The sequence below is a fragment of the Aotus nancymaae genome, unplaced genomic scaffold (assembly GCF_030222135.1).
Source record: "Aotus nancymaae isolate 86718 unplaced genomic scaffold, 86718_ANA_hifiasm-v0.15.2.pri h1tg000007l, whole genome shotgun sequence".
NCBI lineage: Eukaryota > Metazoa > Chordata > Mammalia > Primates > Aotidae > Aotus > Aotus nancymaae.
In genome coordinates, this window is record NW_026988418.1 from 35,004,985 (window position 1) to 35,025,151 (window position 20,167).

The window sequence follows — 20,167 nt, forward strand, 5'->3', positions numbered from 1 at the left end:
TTAGATAGTTCACAGCAGCAATGCTGCTCTATTCTGAATAACAGGATCATAGAAAAATAAGTTTTAACCTATGAATTATGAAATGAATAACTGATTCTGTTTCTTTCTACATATTGGCTTTCAGAAATCTTAGAACTAAATTTTTTGCCATGCTCTGAAAGTATATGGAAATCCTATTACAAATTTTATGATCTAACCTCACTTCTGACTGCATCCTAATCTTCTCTTGTTTATTTTTTGCCTCCTATCTATCTTGGTGTTCTGAATACTTCTCTATAAGCCACTTCAAATCCTTTTAAACATAAAATAGAACATTAATAATAACTGATGTTTGAATGTCTTTTCACTTTATAAAGCCTTTCTCAAAACAATGACTAAGCAACAGGTAAGTGTTTGATATTATCACAGTTTAGGATCTTTGTGAAATGGATTCAAACGAGATGGAATTTAGAGTGCAGGATGATTATTAGGAAATATCCTTGTGGTCAGACCCTGGGGATGGAAGAAGAAGGAGATGGGTTTGAATACAGTAAGAAGTTGAGCTGCAGTTGAGTCTTGGCAGTAGCTTTAGGTGCCCATGAGGAGCTCTGAACCTAAAATGGCCCAGCAAAGCTGTCCTACATTGGGCCAAAAGGAAATACTCCTTGCCTCAAGCAGTCATGAGGTGTTGGCTGCTCTAGGCAGGGCTTGACTTTGGCAAGCTGGCTGTCTGCAGCTGAGGCTATCCTCAAAGGGGTCCTGAATGTTGTCTTCTAACTACAAACCCAGTATCTAGAGAAACAAGCCCACCCTTGATAAGGGAAGTATAGCACTCCACCTATTACAAATATTCTAGGAGAGTTATATACCCTATGGAAATTACAATACCCTGGAGAAGTCACATACCTTTGAGAAGTTATTTTGATTATCCAGTTATGTGCTAGTCAAATCTCCTTCTACTCTGACCAGAGAAAACTTAGAGTATATTTCCTTGAAAGGGAATGAGTTGAACAGTAAACATTTCATATGTGTTTGTTCAATATACAACATCTATGAGTGTCTAATTTGTGCTACATATAACCTAGACCTTAAACATTACGGAGAACTCAAAGTACAAACCGTATCTTAGTCCATTTTATGTTGTAATAACAGAATATCCCAGATTCAGTAATTTATAATGAACAGAAATTTGTTTGGCTCACATTTCTGGGGGCTGTGAAGTCCAAGCGCATAGTGCCGGTGTCTTCCAAGGGCCTTTGTGCTGCATCACCCCATGGCAAAAAACAGATAGACAAGAGCAAGAAAGCAAGACGGGGCCAAACTCACTTTTATAACAAAACCATTCTCACAATAACTAATCCAATCCCATGACAACAATATTAACCCCATGAGAGCGCTTATGAATAAATAACCACCTTTTATTCGACTGCACCTCAAACTTTCTTCCCTTCAGGATTGTTTCCAACACATGAACTTTGGGGGACACATTCTAATCATAGCACAATTCTTGACATATATTCAAGTGGGCAGTGCTCATATTTCATGTTTCTCATCTTTACAGTATTGTAATAGGGAGCTCTTGCTTCATAATAAGTCCTCCAGCCTCACGCACTTCTATACTTATAAACAAAGAAATGTGTTCTTAGTAAATGTTGTATCACATAGTTCAAAACAGTGAATAACAGGTAATTTAATTTATCAATACCATGTTATATATATGTAATGAAAAATTTTATTTCATATTAAGTCTATTAGCCAGTTTCTACCTTTTTAAAGCCAGACTCCAAATTATCACATTCTTCAAATTCATGAGTACATAGATTACTCAGCTCCATTGGATAAAGAAAAATATAAAGAGAAATGAAATGTACTTGTGGAGTAAGTAGTAACAGGAGCTAGATGTAAAAATTAGTTTGTATGGTGCTTAATAAAAGTTATAAAATATTTTTATTTTTTGACTTAAATACTTTTTTCCTATTAAATCAAAGCAAATAATTGAAGTGAGATTTTTGTTACTGTTTTTAATTTGTTTTTGTTTGTTTTTATCACTTGTCTTTTCTTGACTGGTGTGGACCTCAAAGATTTTCTTGTCTATGTCCCTTTTAAAATGAGAAAGCTAGAGTTCAGGGAGACTTCATAATTGCCTATTTTATGCAGGACAATTCCAGATTAGAATCCAGGTTTTCCTATTCCTACTTTAGTGTTTTTCCTCCTCCATCACTCCATTTATTTATATTAATAGTTCTAAGAAATTAATAGCATTAATAAATTTCTCAAAGTGTCTGTGTTGACAACATAGCTCTTTTTTATCCCTTTTCAAAATGATTTTTTTTAAAAAAAGTATTTCCCTGGAGTACATACAACAATTGAAGATGAGCTTTGTTTTTACCAGTCAATGTATGTTTGACATCAGTGATTAATACTGTCTTCCCTCAGTTGCTAAGCTTCTTTATCTTGGTGAATAAAGGATTGACAGATTGTTAGGCAAAGAGCATATGCTTCGAAACTATGCTGATACCCCTGGGCACCAGACAACCTAACAAACTGAGAGACTGAAGAGCTGTACACATCAGTTTATTTTTGTTCATTGAAAAGAAATGTAGCTTATGTGGGGTTGAGTTTTTATGACATTTATTTAGTACTTGAATTGACTGACAAGCCTATTAATGTATTCCCTGAACTTTAATAATGTAATTTGAAAACTACCTACATGTCAATCAACTTCTAATAAGTAATTGCACTTATAAATACTGTAAAATTATTAGCTTTTAATTTTTTCCAATCTTATGCTTTCAAAACAGTAACATGGATTTTTTTTCCTTTTACTAGAAGAACAAAATATTACACTGAAGGAATATTCAATAAGTACATTCCTAACTGCTCAGAAGTTCACAAGCATCTAATGACCAGTAAAAAAGTACTATAGTAAGGTGTGTAGCAGATTTTAAAACATGAACAATATTAAACAAACTATGTTTTATAAAGTTATTTTTAAAATCCTATGAGAATTAAGCATGTACCTATGCAGGTCTTAAATACCCATAGTCTGGGTATTTAAAATACAGGCCTAATATGGAACAAGAAAGAATGGAATAAGGAAAATAGAATATATTTATTCTTCAGAAATATCATTTAAACCTACAAGTTTAAAATGTACAAGCAAAATGTCTGTATCTTAAGTAACTCAAACATATTATTGTCCATGTATAGTTTTTTCACATAATGAAAATCTTTTAGCATCAAGTCAAAGGGCAGAGAATGGAACAAGAGAACAGGATTAGGCTTGAATAACATAAGAAATCGATTTTGTCTTATAATCTCATGTCAGTTTCTGAAGCTGGACTAACTCCCACCCTCTGGAGTCCCTGAATAATCTCTGAATAAGGATGGACTTTTGTGAAAACGTTATTATATTCTTATATATCACTTTTAAATAACGAACATCTCTACAGTCTGCAATAATCTGTAAAGAAAAGAAAAATCATTGAGGAATTCCACTGAATTATTTTTCAAGTTATGCTTTCCTCCTTAAAGTTAATTGTTTAATTAAGAAGTTTAACCTTATCGCAAAGTTAAAATATTTACTGTACTAACAATTGAAGCTGTGTCAAGTTTACCTTTATGTAAGGAAAAATAGGTCAGTTAATAAGGTTATAGATTAATAATCTTTTTCAGACTTAAGCTATGCACCTAAATTAATTTTCAGCTTTGACTTATTGAACAGTAAACTTAGAGACAGTGCAACTGACTTGCTCACTCAACTTTCCTATTAGGAATAAAATATGCATGCTCTGGCACCACATTATCATATAACTTGTTATTAATTTTATTTAGAAATATGGCAACATCATTTTCAGTTCCATAGAGCATATTTCCAAACAACCAACACATGATTAATCTATAAAACACAAGGAAATAATGTAAAAGGGCAAAAAATAAATGTTTTCCATTCTTCTAGCATAATAATTGCATTTTTCTTGAAAACCAATTGTATTGTAGGGTACATATGCTCTTACATTTTAGTATGCAAGAGAAATAAAATAATTTGATGATTCTGTTTATATCTGGAGATTGAAAGCTAGCATGATTTATGATCTATTGAGAGTAAATCAAATATAAACCATTGTTTACATATTTTTTCAATTATTCTATATTTAAATAAATCTTCGAAGGCTGCTACTTTTCATTGTGAATTGAATCAAAGTAAACAGAAGTCGGATTGAGACAGAGTGTTTGAATGCTTGGAGGACTGCATTTAAAGAGTTACTATGCAGATATCAAAAAGTTCTAGTATTTTCAGGTATCTATTGTAAGCTTCAAATATTTATTTTAATGTATCAATCATGGGCTCCCAAAGATTTATTGAAGGGATGAATCAATGGAAGATACAAGGTGAATCATGTACAAATGTCATAATATGGTGTTAGTGGATATTTCTTGATCTTTGTAAGTGGGGATTTGAATGCCTGTAATAGTCATTACACTTCTTAGTGGCTACAATACTTGCATATATTTTTTAAAGTTTGTATGTGTATGTGTGTGTGTTTCAATTCAAAGCTAGGCTAGAGTGCAGTGGCGTGATCCTGGCTCACTGCAACCTCCGCCTCCTGGGTTCAAGTGATTCTCCTGCCTCAGCCTCCCGAGTAGCTGGGATTACAGGTGCCTGCCACTGTTCTCAGCTAATTTTTGTATTTTTAGTAGAGCCAGGGTTTCACCATCTTGGCCAAGCTGGTCTCGAACTCCTGACCTCGTGATCCACCCACCTCAGCCTCCCAAAGTGCTGGAATTACAGGCATGAGCCACTGTGCCTGGCCTGTCACTATGACTGTTAATGACTTTCTGGTATCTAGGAATGTAAATCCCTGAAAACAATGACAATCTACTTCAACAAATATTTCAGCATTGTTAATTGCTTCTTAGTCATTTTGATACCTAAATATTAAACATTGCTAAGCATAGTCTTTTGCAATATAGTACTTCTGAAAATACATACCTTGCACAGTTAGATGCACCTGCATTGTTCTGGGTGTATGTTGAGTTTGAACAGAACACGTGTATGGGCCATCATCTGTCACATCTACATTCTGTATCTGGAGGCTGTAGTCCCTTTTATTCAATGTTGAAATTGAAACTCGAGGATCCACTGACCACTTATCACCTCCCGCAAAAATAATACTTGACCGGTTCAGCCAGGCACCCTTTGAAGCTCCATCTTCCAAATAACACCTACAAATTACAAGAGATATAACACTATTAATCAAAATGAAAATGAGAGACAACATTATTTTGTTCTGAGTGTTATTTTCTTTTACAGAATAATAGCACAGCATCAAATATAAACATCAGACATTAACTCAGGAAACATGAACATACTGATGCAGCTTCCATTCCTAATGCAAATGTGAAACAATACTTTCATACAGTTTTTTAAAAAGTATGTATTTGTGTTTGTGTGTGTGTGTGTGTGTGTTGCAATTGAAAGTTAGCCAAAAGTCTTTTTCATTCTGTTTAGATGACAAATCTAAATAAAGTTAAATTAGTTTAAACAATTTTCTACATTAAAGCCTATTTCTTTGTTTGAAATTATGAGAAGCAAGAAATGTCTATGATTTAGACTGACCTGACCCTATCTGATACTGAATATAATGTACCAGTTGCAGAAGTCATAGAACCATAGAAGAGTTTATTTATTTATTTATTTATTTATTTATTTATTTATTTATTTATTTATTTATTTTGAGACAGGATCTTACTCTCTTGCTCAGGCTGGAATGCAGTGGTATAATCTTGGCTCACTCCAACCTCCATCTGTCCAGTTCAAGCAATTCTCCCGCCTCAGCCTCTCTGGTAGTTGGGATTACAGGCGCCTGCCATTGTGCCTAGATAATTTTTATATGTATAGTAGAGATGGGGTTTTGCCATGTTGGCCAGGCTGGTCTTTAACTCCTGACCTCAGGCGATCTGCCCACCTCAGCCTCCCAAACTGTTGGAATTACAGGTTTGAGCCACAGAGCCCGGCCTATAAGGGTTTATTTTTAAAATAGCTTGCATTTGCACAGTGGTAAGCTTGTACACTGAAACTATAAACTATGTTTCACTGATAAAACTATAAACTGTGTTTACTGATTGCTGTAGTCATCAGATATAGCAAATCTAGTATAACACTTTTATTAATAATGTTACTTGTTTATCAATTTATTGATCAATAGTTTTTTAATGAAACATTCATTTATCTAGTATAAATTTATAAGGCATCTATTTATGGATTCAAATAGACATTGTCTATTGATGTCTAAAAGTTTTAGTCTAGCAAGGAAGACATAAGAGCAAACCAATTATTACTATACAGAAAGGAAAATTTTTTATTACATCATACACAGGATGCATGAGAGATCAAAGAGAGTTACTTGACTCAGAAAGGGTGTTGAAGGCATGGAGAGAGGTCTTCTACGATAGGCAAGGTTTGAGGTAAAGAGGTAAGTATTATAAGACATGTGATTCTAGACAGAGATGCTATATGTGGGCAACACCAGGTACACGTGAGAGAAATAGGCATTTCAAAGAAGTACAGATAACCATGAGATATATGGTAAAAGGAATGAGAGATGGAACTGGAAAAATAAACTGGATCCAGATGATGAAGACAAGCATAATGACAATTAATAAATTTTAAGGAAAAATTTGCACCCATTTATTTAGTCATATTCTGTAACACATTTCAAAAATACAGCATTGTGTTTTATAGAAGTCAGCCACATCAGGCTTTAGACCAGAAGAAGGCTGTGGTCATATGCCAGTGATTTTGCTGAGGCCTGGAATTCTGTTTCATCTTGAAAATGTTCTGTTACAAATTAAAGACTGGTTTTCTTAAATGAGCACAAAGCACAGCTACAGAATGAAAACACACATACATAGAAATAGTTTGACAGCATTTCCACAGAACACCTTGGGGGATTGAACACAGTGTTTGAGATTGCTACAAAATTGCAAGCTGAAAGCAACAGGGTGGGCTGCTGTCAACTGTATGAAACTAATCAGTGGGTGAAAAAGTAAGGAACAAGGTACATTGCAGAATCTAATTTGCAGTCAGCTTTACCATCTACAGAATCCCAAACAGAAGTCGTAAAGGTCACTGTTAATGGAAAAGCTTGTCCTTATGTATTTAATAAATAAAATAAAACCCCCTTTAATGATGTAATTAAACAATTCCAGAATATTGTCATTCTAAATAACATGCAGAAAGCAGATAGAGGGGGCATATTTCCCATTTCACAAGATCACATTTGTGCTGGAATAGGATAGAACTCTGAAGCACCACTGCAAGGACTGTGATAATTCTAGTGTGTCATTTAGTATCTGGTTTCATGAAGTGTTTTTGTGTGACCTCTGCATCTATGGCCTTTGCATATTTTTCTATTGCATGTTCATAACAACTCTTTGTAGGTATAGATTGCAAAGCTCTTGATCACTAAGAAATAAATGGAGATGTTTAGGTTAAATGAGTGGCCTAAGCCACAACATTAGTGGGTACCAATGTTGAATTCATAATCAAGCATTCTCTTTTCACATTCAACGTCCTTTCCACTGTAATGCAGATCAAAGACTTTTAAACTAGGTTTCAGAAATGGGAAAATGATTAGAATGTTTCAGAAATTACTGCAAGTAATTTCTTATTTACTGAATGTGACCAACTGCTTAACCTGTCCTAGTCTAAAGGAAGCAGAAAATTAATTATTAGCGGATATTTTACCATGAAAGTGTAATTTAGAATGCTCTATTGGGCATTTCCATTTACCTAGAGGCAAGAGCAGCTTTACCTTTATTTTGGGGTTACTAGGAAGACTGCAGAGATTAACCAGTAGTCTTAGCATAAGCACTGTTCCTCAATTGTGGCATGACATAGGTTGCCACAGAAGAATAGAATTCAACTTCTTCATGAAGAAAAAAATAAAAAAAGGTGTCACTTATGTCTTTTTGGCTTCGACAACTATACTTTGTAATAGTCATTGTTCCCAACTCAAAGTTTTTCAAGATACACATTAGTAATACTCTTGCATGACAATCAGAAAATATTTTCCTTTTGGAAATTTTGTAGAATTATTCTCAAACTACATTATTAAGTTAGAACATAAATAACCCAAATTAGCATACATGGAATTTTACAGATTTTGAATAGCATACATAGCAATTTTACAGATTTTGAATATGTAGGCATGGCTATTTTATGAAATCTTATAGAAAATACATGTAGTTTAAAGGTCCAGTATGAGATGACTATATAGAATATGTGAATAGGCCAAACATATACATACACATGAGTGTATGCATATGTGGGTGTTGTTTATTTTTGTCATTATAAAGATTTCTTCAGAATAATAATTATGTCTTCTTCCTCTGTAACTCTTTTTTGTTCTGCACTTCCATCCTAATTTTTTCCTTTACAATACAAATAATATTGCTTGACATGTGTATGCTGTATTAAGAAATTTTTTAAGGAAGGAAGCTATGTAAGGCACAATGAGGTGGAGGGTGAGAGCCAAATAGAGGAGCAAGATAGCAATTTATTTTTGTATTCTTTGGGTACCAAATGTTTTTTTTTCTCGGTTTAAAAAGTCTAGTGCCTACAAATATAAATTTGTTGGAATCCTGGCCTATACAGAATTTATAATTTAGCAAGGATGATAAGGCATGTGCATGAACAGCCGACATGCAGAACAGGAAGTGAAAAATGCAGTAATTAAATTGTCATTATAATTGGTTTATTGAGATTCTCTAAGAGTGTCTGGCTTCTGCCCTTGACCCTTGTAGCCAGGCCCATTCTTCCCACAATAAGCGGAATGAACATTTTAGAGTTCAAATCAGATCATCAACAACTCTAAGCCTTCTATTTAATTCAAAAGAAAATGTATAATTCTGACAGTGATCAACACAGCCCTATAGAATCTGGTCCCCTGATGCTTTTCTGACTTTACCTCCCACCCCTCTCTTACACTTTGCTCTAGGCTGTGGTCCTCTAGCTGTGCTTCCAACAAGTCAGGGATGCTCTTGCCTCAGTTAGTTTGTGTTTGCTATTTCTTCCCTGAAATTTTTTCCCCTAGAGTTCTACATAACTTGTTCCCTATCTTCCTTAGGTCTTCATTAAATGACTTCATGTATTAAATAGCAAAAATAGCACCACTGTTCCAAACACTCCCTTTAGACATACTATCTATTTACTTGACTGATTATTGTCTGTCTCTTTCAACTAGAAGCAAGATCTAGAAATTTTGTCTATTTGGTTGCTTCTATATATTCCAAGGTCCTAAACATAATGAACAGTAAATATAACTGTGTGTTGAGTGGAGGAATGAAGGTAAAAATTAGGAAAATTTTGGAGAAAGAAATAATATGCTAAAGTACATCAAAATTCCCAAAGTGCAGTACAGATGGAAAAGCAAAGCCACACCCACATAAACTACAATAACATAATTAAATACAAATACGTGTGAAAGATACAGAGGATATGCTAAGCAATCTGAATCAGTAAGTGAAAAACTGAGCTAAGAATTCAGTGATCAGGAAAAAAAAGGCAAGTCAGGGGCAGAGGTGGGCAGGGTGCTGGTGGCAGATCAAGTAAATCATTCATACACATAACTACTTGAAATAAGAAAGAACTACAACACTTGCCTCTACACTTCAGAAACCCTTTTAAACCATTAGACATTCTGCTTAGTGTGTGCTAGGAGGTTTGCTAGGCATTTTACATTTATTATACCATTTAAGCTGCACATAACCCTATGAGCCAGATACTACTATTATCTTCATTTTTTCAGTTGAAGAAGCAAAGGTACTGGCAGGTTGTGATTGAACAAAGCCAGTCGGCTTGCATTCTTAACCAAAATGAAAGACGATGCTAGTATTTTTAGAGTCAGACAGCAGCATTTCAGGGGGGTCTCCCTTTTTAGAATGGAGGAATTAGGGTGTAAGGGAGAGTTCAGTGAAGTGAGGGTGGTCAGATCGTTAAGGGGACAGGATGAAGCAACAGTTCTCTGGTTACAAACTCAGATGTTCTTTCTTTGGACTTCAAAATAAAACATTTTAGCAGCAAGTGATCTTAGGATCCCTTTGAAATGTAGACAATGAAATAATCTGAATAAAAATGTTCAGTAATAAATATATCCTTTAATTGAGTGTGGCATAGCTTTCCTTGATAGTGGCTTTTATTTTTCATTTAAAAATCTGCTAGACTACCTATTTTGCAACAAGATGAATAAAACAGTTCCAAAAATACATTCTTCAGCATATGCTGTGTTGACTCTATACCAAATATCATGATAAATACTTAAATTTTCAGTCAATCATCTAGATATTTTGTATGCATAGTTTCAAACATCTGGCCATTGGAAAATATATACAAAATAGCTTGAACATTTCATTTTGCTTCATGGTTGTTAATTATATAAGCCCAGGCTCACGATATTTAATGCTTTTCTAATAAGGATGGCACTGCTGCCTAAGTTTTTTTAAGGAGACCCCTTATAAAGCATGTTAATACATATTGGGCAGGTCCCTATTTTGGGGTTTGAAGTCCCATTTGGTGAGGTGCTATTTGATCAAACTGTTAGAATAATTCTAACAGAATGTGCCTGTGATACTATATCCTGTGGTGATTAAATCTGAAAGGTAGACATCAGAGAGTGGAGTGAAAAATAGCACATTTAGTGTGTGTATTATTTTTTAAAGCTCAGTTAAGTTAAAAAGTCTGTGGCTGCTGAGGAATGATTTTGTCCACTTAAATCTCAAATTTCTCGTAGCACAGTCCAAAAACATAAACATTAATGCCATTACCAGTATTCCACAAGGCAGAATTTATTCAGCTCTATGGAAAAAGAACAGCTTTTCTCAAGACATGTTGATTAATGAAAGCTCCTATTAAAGGCACTAATTAAGAAAAGAAAAGTACATTTTCTCTTGGATTCAACGTATTCCTATGAAGAGACTTGCCAGCTACCTTCACAGCTGTCTCTTCATTGTATCATAAAGTCCTAAATTTGACAGGAGAACTTTTGAAAGCATATTAACAGAGTTCAGTACCCTGTACAATCTCCATGCTAATTCTGCACATGAGGAGAGTTTTGATATCCTGATTTCATGACCAAACTGAGGTAAGGCAAGTAAAGCAGGGATTATATGGAACAGAACAAATTCTGCCCTCTTTCTCCCCTACCTTTGTTTTTAAGGCACTCTCTTCTTGATATCTTTCATGATAGTTGATTCCTAGATAATATGTATGTATGTATATATAAATTATAAGGTTATATAAATAATTCCTAGATAATATAACTTTATATAATATGATTGACAATATTTTAAATTCTCTCTTACAACTACTCTGACACAGAAATGGTTCTTTCTATTTTTTCAGGTGTGGCAGAGGTGGGAGACAGTGAAGGGTTGGGGGAAATCCATGGTAGCAATTTGTCTGGTGACTTTTAATTATTTAATGAAATCCTCATCCTTATGGATGATAAGAATTTTTAAAATATGTTGCTGGGCTGGGCGCAGTGGCTCATGCCTGTAATCCCAGCACTTTGGGAAGCCAAGGTGGGCGGATCACGAGGTCAGGAGATCGAGACCATCCTGGCCAACATGGTGAAACCCCGTCTCTAGTAAAAATACAAAAATTAGCTGGGTGTGGTGTTGCGTGCCTGTAATCCCAAGTATTCAGAAGGCTGAGGCAGGAGAATCACTTGAATTCAGGAGGTGGAGATTGCAGTGAGCCAAGATTGTGACACTGCATGCCAGCCTGGTGAGAGTGAGACTCTGTCTCAAAAAAAAAAAAAAAAAATTCTGGTGATATCTAAGTTCACTTCAGCAGGTAACAGTTCACTACTGTTCAGTATACCATAGTAATATGTTAACATTACTATGCATCAGATAAATTTCTAAGCATGTTATATATATTCTTCATTCAATCCTCACAGGAAGCCTTTGAGGTAGGTACTGTCAAGTACTATTATTATTATCATTTTGCCAATTTTACAATGAAGACACTGAGACACAGAAAGGTTAAGTAACTAACGGATGACTTGCTTATTGACATTTGTATTATATGGGGAAAACTTTATTATGAAATAATTGCACTAAATCTTCAGACCTTAGAACCGAAGTAATATCAATAAAACATGGACATTTATTTTCAAAATGAGAGTTATGCCATGTTGGGTATATTTTGCTTCTTGTGTAATAGCAAAAAAAAGAAAAAAAAAACACACAAGTAGCATTGATTTCTTATATTGTTGGAAAAAAAAATTCTATTTTCTGTCCCAGTACAGTGGCTCACGCCTTTAATCCCAGCATGTTGAGAGGTGGATCACCTGAGGTTAGGAGCACAAGACCAGCCTGACCAACATGCAGAAACCCATCTCTACTAAAAATTCAAAATTAACCATATGTGGTGGCGCATGCCTGTACTCCCAGCTACTTGGTTGGCTGAGGTAGCAGAATAGCTTGAACCCGCAGGACGGAGGTTGCAGTGAGCCAAAATCACGCCATTTCACTCTAGCCTGGGCAACAAGAGGAAAACATTGTCTCAAAAAAAAAAAAAATAAAATAAAATTCTATTTTCTATGTATTTTACTATAGCAATTTGGGATAATAAGCTTATTTTAAAAATATTTTGGAAAAAAGACAAAGCTATCAGCTACTATCTGATTATAAGACCATATCTTCAAATTAAAGATTTCAAATTAAGCTTTGTGAATTTTTCTTGCTTTTCTTCATGCAGAACTATACTTAATGTCTCCCTAAAATCTGTGAAATTTAATGTAATCAAGTGATAGTACTAATTCATATAGTTTAGTCTTACTTTAATGCACAACTTAAAATACTTTAAGTCTATATTTTTTAAGAGACAAATTCCTGCCCTGTCTTTCAGGCTTGAGTACAGTGGAATGATCATAAGCTCACTGTAGCCTCAAACTCCTGGACTCAAGCAATCCTCCCGCCTCAGCCCCTCAAATCATTAGAAGGATTACAGACATGAGTCACCAAGCCTGGCTCTAAGTTTGTGTGTATACATACACATATATATACATATATATGTGTATGTATACACACAATATATACATTTATATATATACATATATATGTATATATAAAAATGGCTCTAACTTTGTGTTTTATACACAAACATGTGTGTCTATATGTGTGTATACATATGTGCGTATATATTATATACAAATATATATATTTACATTTTTGTGTGTGCGTGTGTGTATGTGTATATATATGCATATACATATATATGTTTGTGTGTGTATATATATACACACAATGCCTGGAAAATAATTCACAGTTGATTATGATTAAGTCGCATTTTCAAACATTAAAGTAACTCATTTTAACTCATCATTAAACTATGCTTTTCTACAATACCACAAATTGGTTTATCTTATTCTTTCCATTAACTGATTTAATTCAAACTTCCAAGAAAGAATATATGTCTGTGTTAGGAGGAGCAATGCCAAATAATTTTTACAGAAAATGGGTGCTTCAATACATTATTTACAAATAATTTAACATATAAATTAGCATTAAGTAAGATAAACATGGATAGAATAAGAAAGATCTTATACATTATGATTAGAGAAACTAAGAAAGTCTGAAAAGCAAAATATCTTAATTTTTGGCCTGTTATTAATTATTATCATCTTATCCTGACAATATTAATAAGTTTTATTTGCAGAATGATTACTGTGGGTTGAGGCACAGAAATATTTTTTAAATATATGATCTCATTTAACTCTCACAAAAACATTCTGAGAAGAAGATAGATCTTATTATTTCTGCTTTAAGATTAGTGAATGCATGAATGGAAAATTGATAAATGAAGCAAAGAATGTAAAAGTTCTCAAAAAAAAAAGAGGTGTCAAAAATTGGAGTGGCTTCTAGCTTTGTTCCAATGGCTTTAAACATGAATCAAGCTGAAATTTCTTTGTCGTCTCTACTTTTTAATTTTTGAATTCAACCAAATCACCTTGCTTTCTCCCACATTGATTGATTGACTGTGAGATATTTGGATCTAGAAGGCCTTCAAGATTTTTGCTAACTGGAAGGTGCTCTGAACTGCTTGGGGGAAAGTTCTGTCTGCAGTACTGTCTCCCTGGCAGCTGCTTCCTGGAGAAGTTGGACTTTCACCTCAGGAGATATAAAGGGAATGAATGCTACATTCAAAATGCATGCAGGAGATGTTTAAAATAACAGTATCAAAGAAAGGGAATGCAATCAGCCACAGAGAAATGACTGAGATAAAGCTCTAGGCTCCCGGCAAGCCTTTCTATTCCATCCTTTTTGGGATAGAGCCAAGTACATATACCTCATTTCTAAGCCAGGAAAATAAAGCACATGGACTTCTCTACTAAGAACAGTATCAGCAATTGCAACTCATTTTCCTTCTGTCAGCCATCTTTGTGTTTAAGTCATTAAAATTATTCTATTTGCATATATTAATAAGTAGAGATGATAAAATAAGAAACATACCATGGATATGCAGAAAGGTTCTAAAGGCATCTGTTTTGTAAAAATAATTAAGTATATGCTACTTTACAGTATCGGCGAATACAGACATTTAAAAAGCAAAATGAATTATGATGTTCCCCACCTTCCCAATCCCTCTGCTTATGTTGATCTTTAAGCATCCTGCTGGTCACTGCTGGATTTTTCTTGTTGCATTTTTTTCCTAATAAAAAATATTCTGAACACAAATGTAATGGCTATGCAGCCAGATAATTAGAGCTAGCCTTGCAATCAGTGACTACAGTAGCCATTAACCAGTATTTATCTGTCTTCCCTTGAGAAAATGGACTAAACCATAATTCAGTATGAACCATGTCTTAAAATATAAATTAAGGAGAATATCCAAGAAGAAAAACATAACATATTTTTTAAACAGCTTCCTGTAAAAAATTTAAACATTATATTTTTTGAAAGGTGTTAAAAGTTAAAAACAGTCTCAAATTTGAGTCTTTGCTAGATCTTATTTTTTATTATCATAACTTTTCTTTAACAAGCTGCATAGTGTAATTTTATAGTTACTATGGGGTTCAAATGTCATTTCCTGTGTATTAGGCCTGGAACCTGGGCCAAGTTAATTTACCTTAGTTTTCTCACTTGTAAGATGGGGTTAGTAAAAGTCCTTACTTGACAAAATTGTTATGAGGATTAAATTAATTAGTTTGTTTCATGTGTTTAGGATAGAGAGAGGTACATGATAAGTATGTAATTAAGGTTAACTGTTATTACCCCACATCCCTGTGGTTAACTTTGTGTTTTAAAGCAATACTACTACCACTAACCACAATTTAAAAAAAAAAAAAAAAAACACCTATACTATAAAATATAATTAGAAGGAGGAAAAAATTAAGAATTCATAGAGTCTGGCTTGATATAGCAAAACTTTATTCTTCTATATGGTCAGAGCACTGAGCTGGTTCACATAATTAATTTCACAAGTAGCTAAACGTCATATGTTAAAGTACTTCACTCATTTACTTGAACAGCCACAAATGTTTACAAAAAAATACTCATTTTAAAAGCAGAACATGTAGAAAAAGACAGCCTTGGTGTTATATTTTAAAGTTATAAAATTATAGTGGGACTGAAAACTTATGTTCAGAAATCATACCCCTAGTTTACTAGCAATTGTTTGGGGCAAGTAATTCGACTTCTATAAAGAATTTATTAGTTGCAAAATTGATATAATATCACCTGTGGTTAAGTAGCTTCTATTTTGGTATAAGATCAAAGAGGCTGTGCATGGAAGATAGGTTTATAAAGTTTTAAAGTGAAGTGTAAATGTAAATATTTTATCATTATCATAATGTTTTATAGATTAATGCTCTTTATAACTATAGGCTATGATTATGAATTTCTATATAGAGACTGCATAAGCACAGTGATCTTCCCAAGCCCATTAATGTAAAGTAAAGGGTTACTAATTTTTTTTTTCTTTTTTTTGTGGGAGTGACAGAGTCTCACTTTGTCACCAAGGCTGGAGTGCAGTGGTGCAATCATAGCTCAATGCAGCCTTGACCTCCTGGGTTGAAGGGATCCACCTGCCTCAGCCTCTCTCCACATGCCCTACACTCCCAAGTATCTGGGGCTACAGGTGCATGCCACCACGCCTGGCTAAATTTTTTATTTTTTTATTTTTTGTGGAGACAGGGTCTATTATGTTGCCAGGGTGGTCTCAACTTCAATTTTTTTCTTTTTACTTGTATGGTTCATAAAACAATTTTGTAAACTATGTACACCTTTGAACTTTCAAAAACTGCCACCTAAGATTTCACCATAATCCAAGGTCTTTGACAACCCATAACTTCTTACTACATCAATATTGCTATTTTAAAATAAAACTGTAAGTTCTCAGTTTTATACGTGTCCAGAGAAATCGAAATAAGAGTGATCTGATGTTCATTAACAGCCATTTAAAACAAGATGCACAAACTCTATTTTTAAATAAATGCTACATTGGTTTTTTTCTCCTTAAACTGATATTATTCTATTTCTGCCACATACTCTGATCCTAATTTAATTTGTTATTCTTTAAATCATTTTATTGATACCCTGTATTTTCTACTGTAAAATGGTGTATATAAATTAGTATTACTATAGGCCTTGTGAACATGCAAATCTAAGTGAAAAAATATTCTAAATAAAGTTACTTTTATAATTATTAATAGCAGATGATTGAACAATTTATATACATCCCACATTTTAATATTTGTTTAGCATTTTGGAAGGCTGAGGCAGGCAGATAGCTTGAGCTCAGGAGTTTGAGACTAACCTGGACAATATAACAAAACCCCATCTTTGCAAAAAAATTACATAACGTATCTAGACATGGTGGTATGCTTCCATAGTCCTAGCTATATGGAGGCTGAGATGGAAAAATGGCTTGAGTCGTGAGTCTGGGAGGTGGAGGATGCAGGAAGGTGGAGGATGCAGTGAGCTGAGATCACACCACCACACTCCAGCCTGGGGAACAGAGCCAGACCCTGTATCATATATATATATGTGTATACACACACACACAGTTAATAACAGAGGTGTTAATAAGTAGTTTTATCTAGTTACATGGACAAACTTTCTTACTCAAATGACCAAACTTTTTGTTTACAGGAAATAAAGTCCAGAATGAATTCTTCCTAGATTTTGTTGGAATTGATTTTATGGACAGAAACCATGAGAAAACCTGTTTTCATAAATAAGTTTATGGGAATGGAAAGTGTCCTATTTAAGCAATACCATTAATTCTTCAACTTGAGGAGAGCGATACGACAAATAATTACAGTAATCTATCACCCAAAGTCATTCCTAATGCTTTATCAGTTGATGATGCTATTATACATCCTGTAGATGTACAGAAAGCAAATTGTAAACTGCCTCTATTGCAAAAGAATTTAAAAACCTCTAGATATGCATTGTTTCAACATCAATATTTTAAACAGCCTCTTTGTCTGACTATCAGCCAGTTTTTAAACTTTGGGCTGTGGCTCTGCGTGCTCAATAGGTTTTGTGAAGGGTGACAGTGAAAGCAGGAGGTAGGAAGCAGAACCAGTTCAAATACAGACATTCTCCAGCAGGTCACTGTTAGGAAAAAAAAAACAGATATGGAAATTTATGATCAAGAAATTTCTTAAAACTATCTGTTTCTGCATAGTCTTTGGAAAGTCATCAGGTACCTAAGTATATTTATGTCCAAAATGCTGTATTTGGTATATTTTTCTAATGCTACCAACATATTTGAGTTTTATTTCTCTAATTCTAACCTTCCCTTCCTATCTTCCTAGAGGTAGGAAAAGGAGACAAACGAATATATGTGAGAATCATTATAAGTTTACACATTGAAAATAGTGCCCCAAAGACAATCTTTATAAAGAGCATGGACTTTTAAAATACAGTTGCTTAAAAATCTTTTCACTTTGTTCTATGTTGTCTATATTTAAAGTTGCTTAAAATCTGTAAAAACAAAACAAAACAAAACAAAACAACTGGAATGTAGCATACTACATTATAATTTCCATGGGTCAGTAAATTAAAATATTTATCTCTTTCTTGAAAATAAAAATCATGTCCTAGTCTGCCAAATTCTATCAGCTTGAATATCCTTTGTATTTACTCAATATTCATATACTTATCAAAAACTTAAGCTGATATCCATACACTATAAATATTTATTTTTAATTAAATGTGTTAGTAGTCTGGAGTTTCCTTTTGAGAAAATTAAAAAGACATTTTTATGATCCACTCTTTGTTACTGTTAAATGTTTGCTGCTTCAAGTGATATGTGTGCTTTAAGAGGGGTGTGTGTGTGTCTGTGTCTGTGTGTGTGAGAGAGAGAGAGAGAGAGAGAGAGAAAGAGACAGAGAGACAGACACAGAGACAGGAGATATTTGGTACAAAAATGGACAAGACATGAAAATGAATATTTATCATTACATGTATAGTAAACGAAATGGACTTTGAACATAAAACCAATATATAATTTAAATTAATTTCATCTGAGCTCTTTCTTACAGAAAGTACCAAAATCTCCCCACATATCAATGCCTCTCTTGTGAAAGGATCCATCCAGTAGCATCCAGCATCTAGTGGACAGCTGGACCTGTCATATCTCAGTGCCTTGCTGGCTCAGAAATGCAAGTGCCTCCAAGGGATGTAAAATTCCACTGTGATTTAGGAAAAGTGTAAATTTCAGCCATGACTTTCTGGCTGGCCTTGGCTTTACTACTAGATTGCTGCATATTTTCCTATCCCCACGACTGATCATCTCTCAAGGTCAGAATTTTGTGATATTAGTCATTACTTCCTTGAGTCACTCGAAAAAGTTAACCTGAAGAGGAAATAAGAAAAGTATCACTGTAATGATCTCTAGAAACAGGTGAACTGGAATCTGAGGGAAATACTGACATGGCTTCTTCAAGGATACTGCACCTTGGGCTCAGAGTAACACAAAATTGAGCCATAACTCTTTCTGTGACTTCCTAGCTTGAGGAATCTGGGGACTAAATTTTTCTCAACCTTCACATTTGCTTCTTTGAAATGGGGATATGGAGATGTACTTGAAAGGGCTATTTTGTGAGATTGACTGAAATGTCTCATGTAACAAGATCTAAGCACCTAACCTTAGATGCATGTCTTTGAGAAGCTCTCCCTGACATTTCCATTCGATGGCCTCAGACAGGTGTGATGGACCCTCCCTAATGTATGCACTGCCCTAGCACATTAGACATCATGCTTTATTGCCTTGCACTGTTCAGTCATTCATTTAATCATTTATTGTCCTGCTAAACTGTACAAGACTCTGGCTTACTTCTCATTGTGATGTGTAGTAAGAAGTTCAGTGTCTGTCATGTAGTTGATACTTGAGAAATAGATTTGAATACTATGACAACTCCAAATAAAATACTGTGTAATTGCTGCATAAAAGAAAAGATGACATATTGCGGAAACAAGAATAGGGTCGGAATAGGTCAGGGCAGGTTTAGTAGGAGACGCAGCACTGACACCAACCTTACTCTACTGTACTTTAGATCTTTTGCTCTAAATCATCCTAAATTGAAGCACACACAGGAATCTCTGGATTTCCTCTATGGTTTAAAAATTGAATATATAATTTGGAACAAGTGGAAATGACCACTATGTAGAGTCTCCTTTTATCTGCTTGTTCATTTTACTTTAAAAATAACTTAGTGATACTAAATTCTAGCCTTGACACACTGAAAGAAGAACAAACTGCTTTCTGTCTTAGAAAAACAAATGGAAGCCACTCATATAGTGTCATTTTCTTTCCTATGTTTCTGGAACGTGAGAAAAACTCAGAGGCTAGGTAAAATAGATTAAAAAATGGCTAAGAAGACCGTATAAAGAAAATCTACAAAAGTTAAAAAATATTTTATTAAACTGAGGAAACCTTACTCATTTGGTTTTAATTTGACTCAAATAGCATAATATTTTAATTATTATTCTTACAAATTAAAACATGGGTTTTTTACACTTTTATTTCATGATCCAAACATGGTATTTGTGAAATACTGCTACTGTTTATGTAGTTCAGACTTCCTACTGTGTAGCAGTAACTCCTTCATTTCTTAGCAAGATATATATTTGTCATTCATTGTTCTTACATTTACCTGCATTTTCTGGC

At 34.1% G+C, this 20,167-nt stretch overlaps 1 protein-coding gene across 1 annotated transcript in view; it reads right to left on the reverse strand.

Moving 5' to 3' along the window:
* Positions 1–20,167, reverse strand: part of NEGR1 (neuronal growth regulator 1) — a 936,395-nt gene that overhangs the window by 563,854 nt on the left and 352,374 nt on the right. Inside the window, exon 2 of the mRNA XM_012442497.2 lies at positions 4,973–5,205. Within this exon, the coding sequence (XP_012297920.2) occupies positions 4,973–5,205 (233 nt within the window). The remainder of the gene's footprint in view (positions 1–4,972; positions 5,206–20,167) is intronic.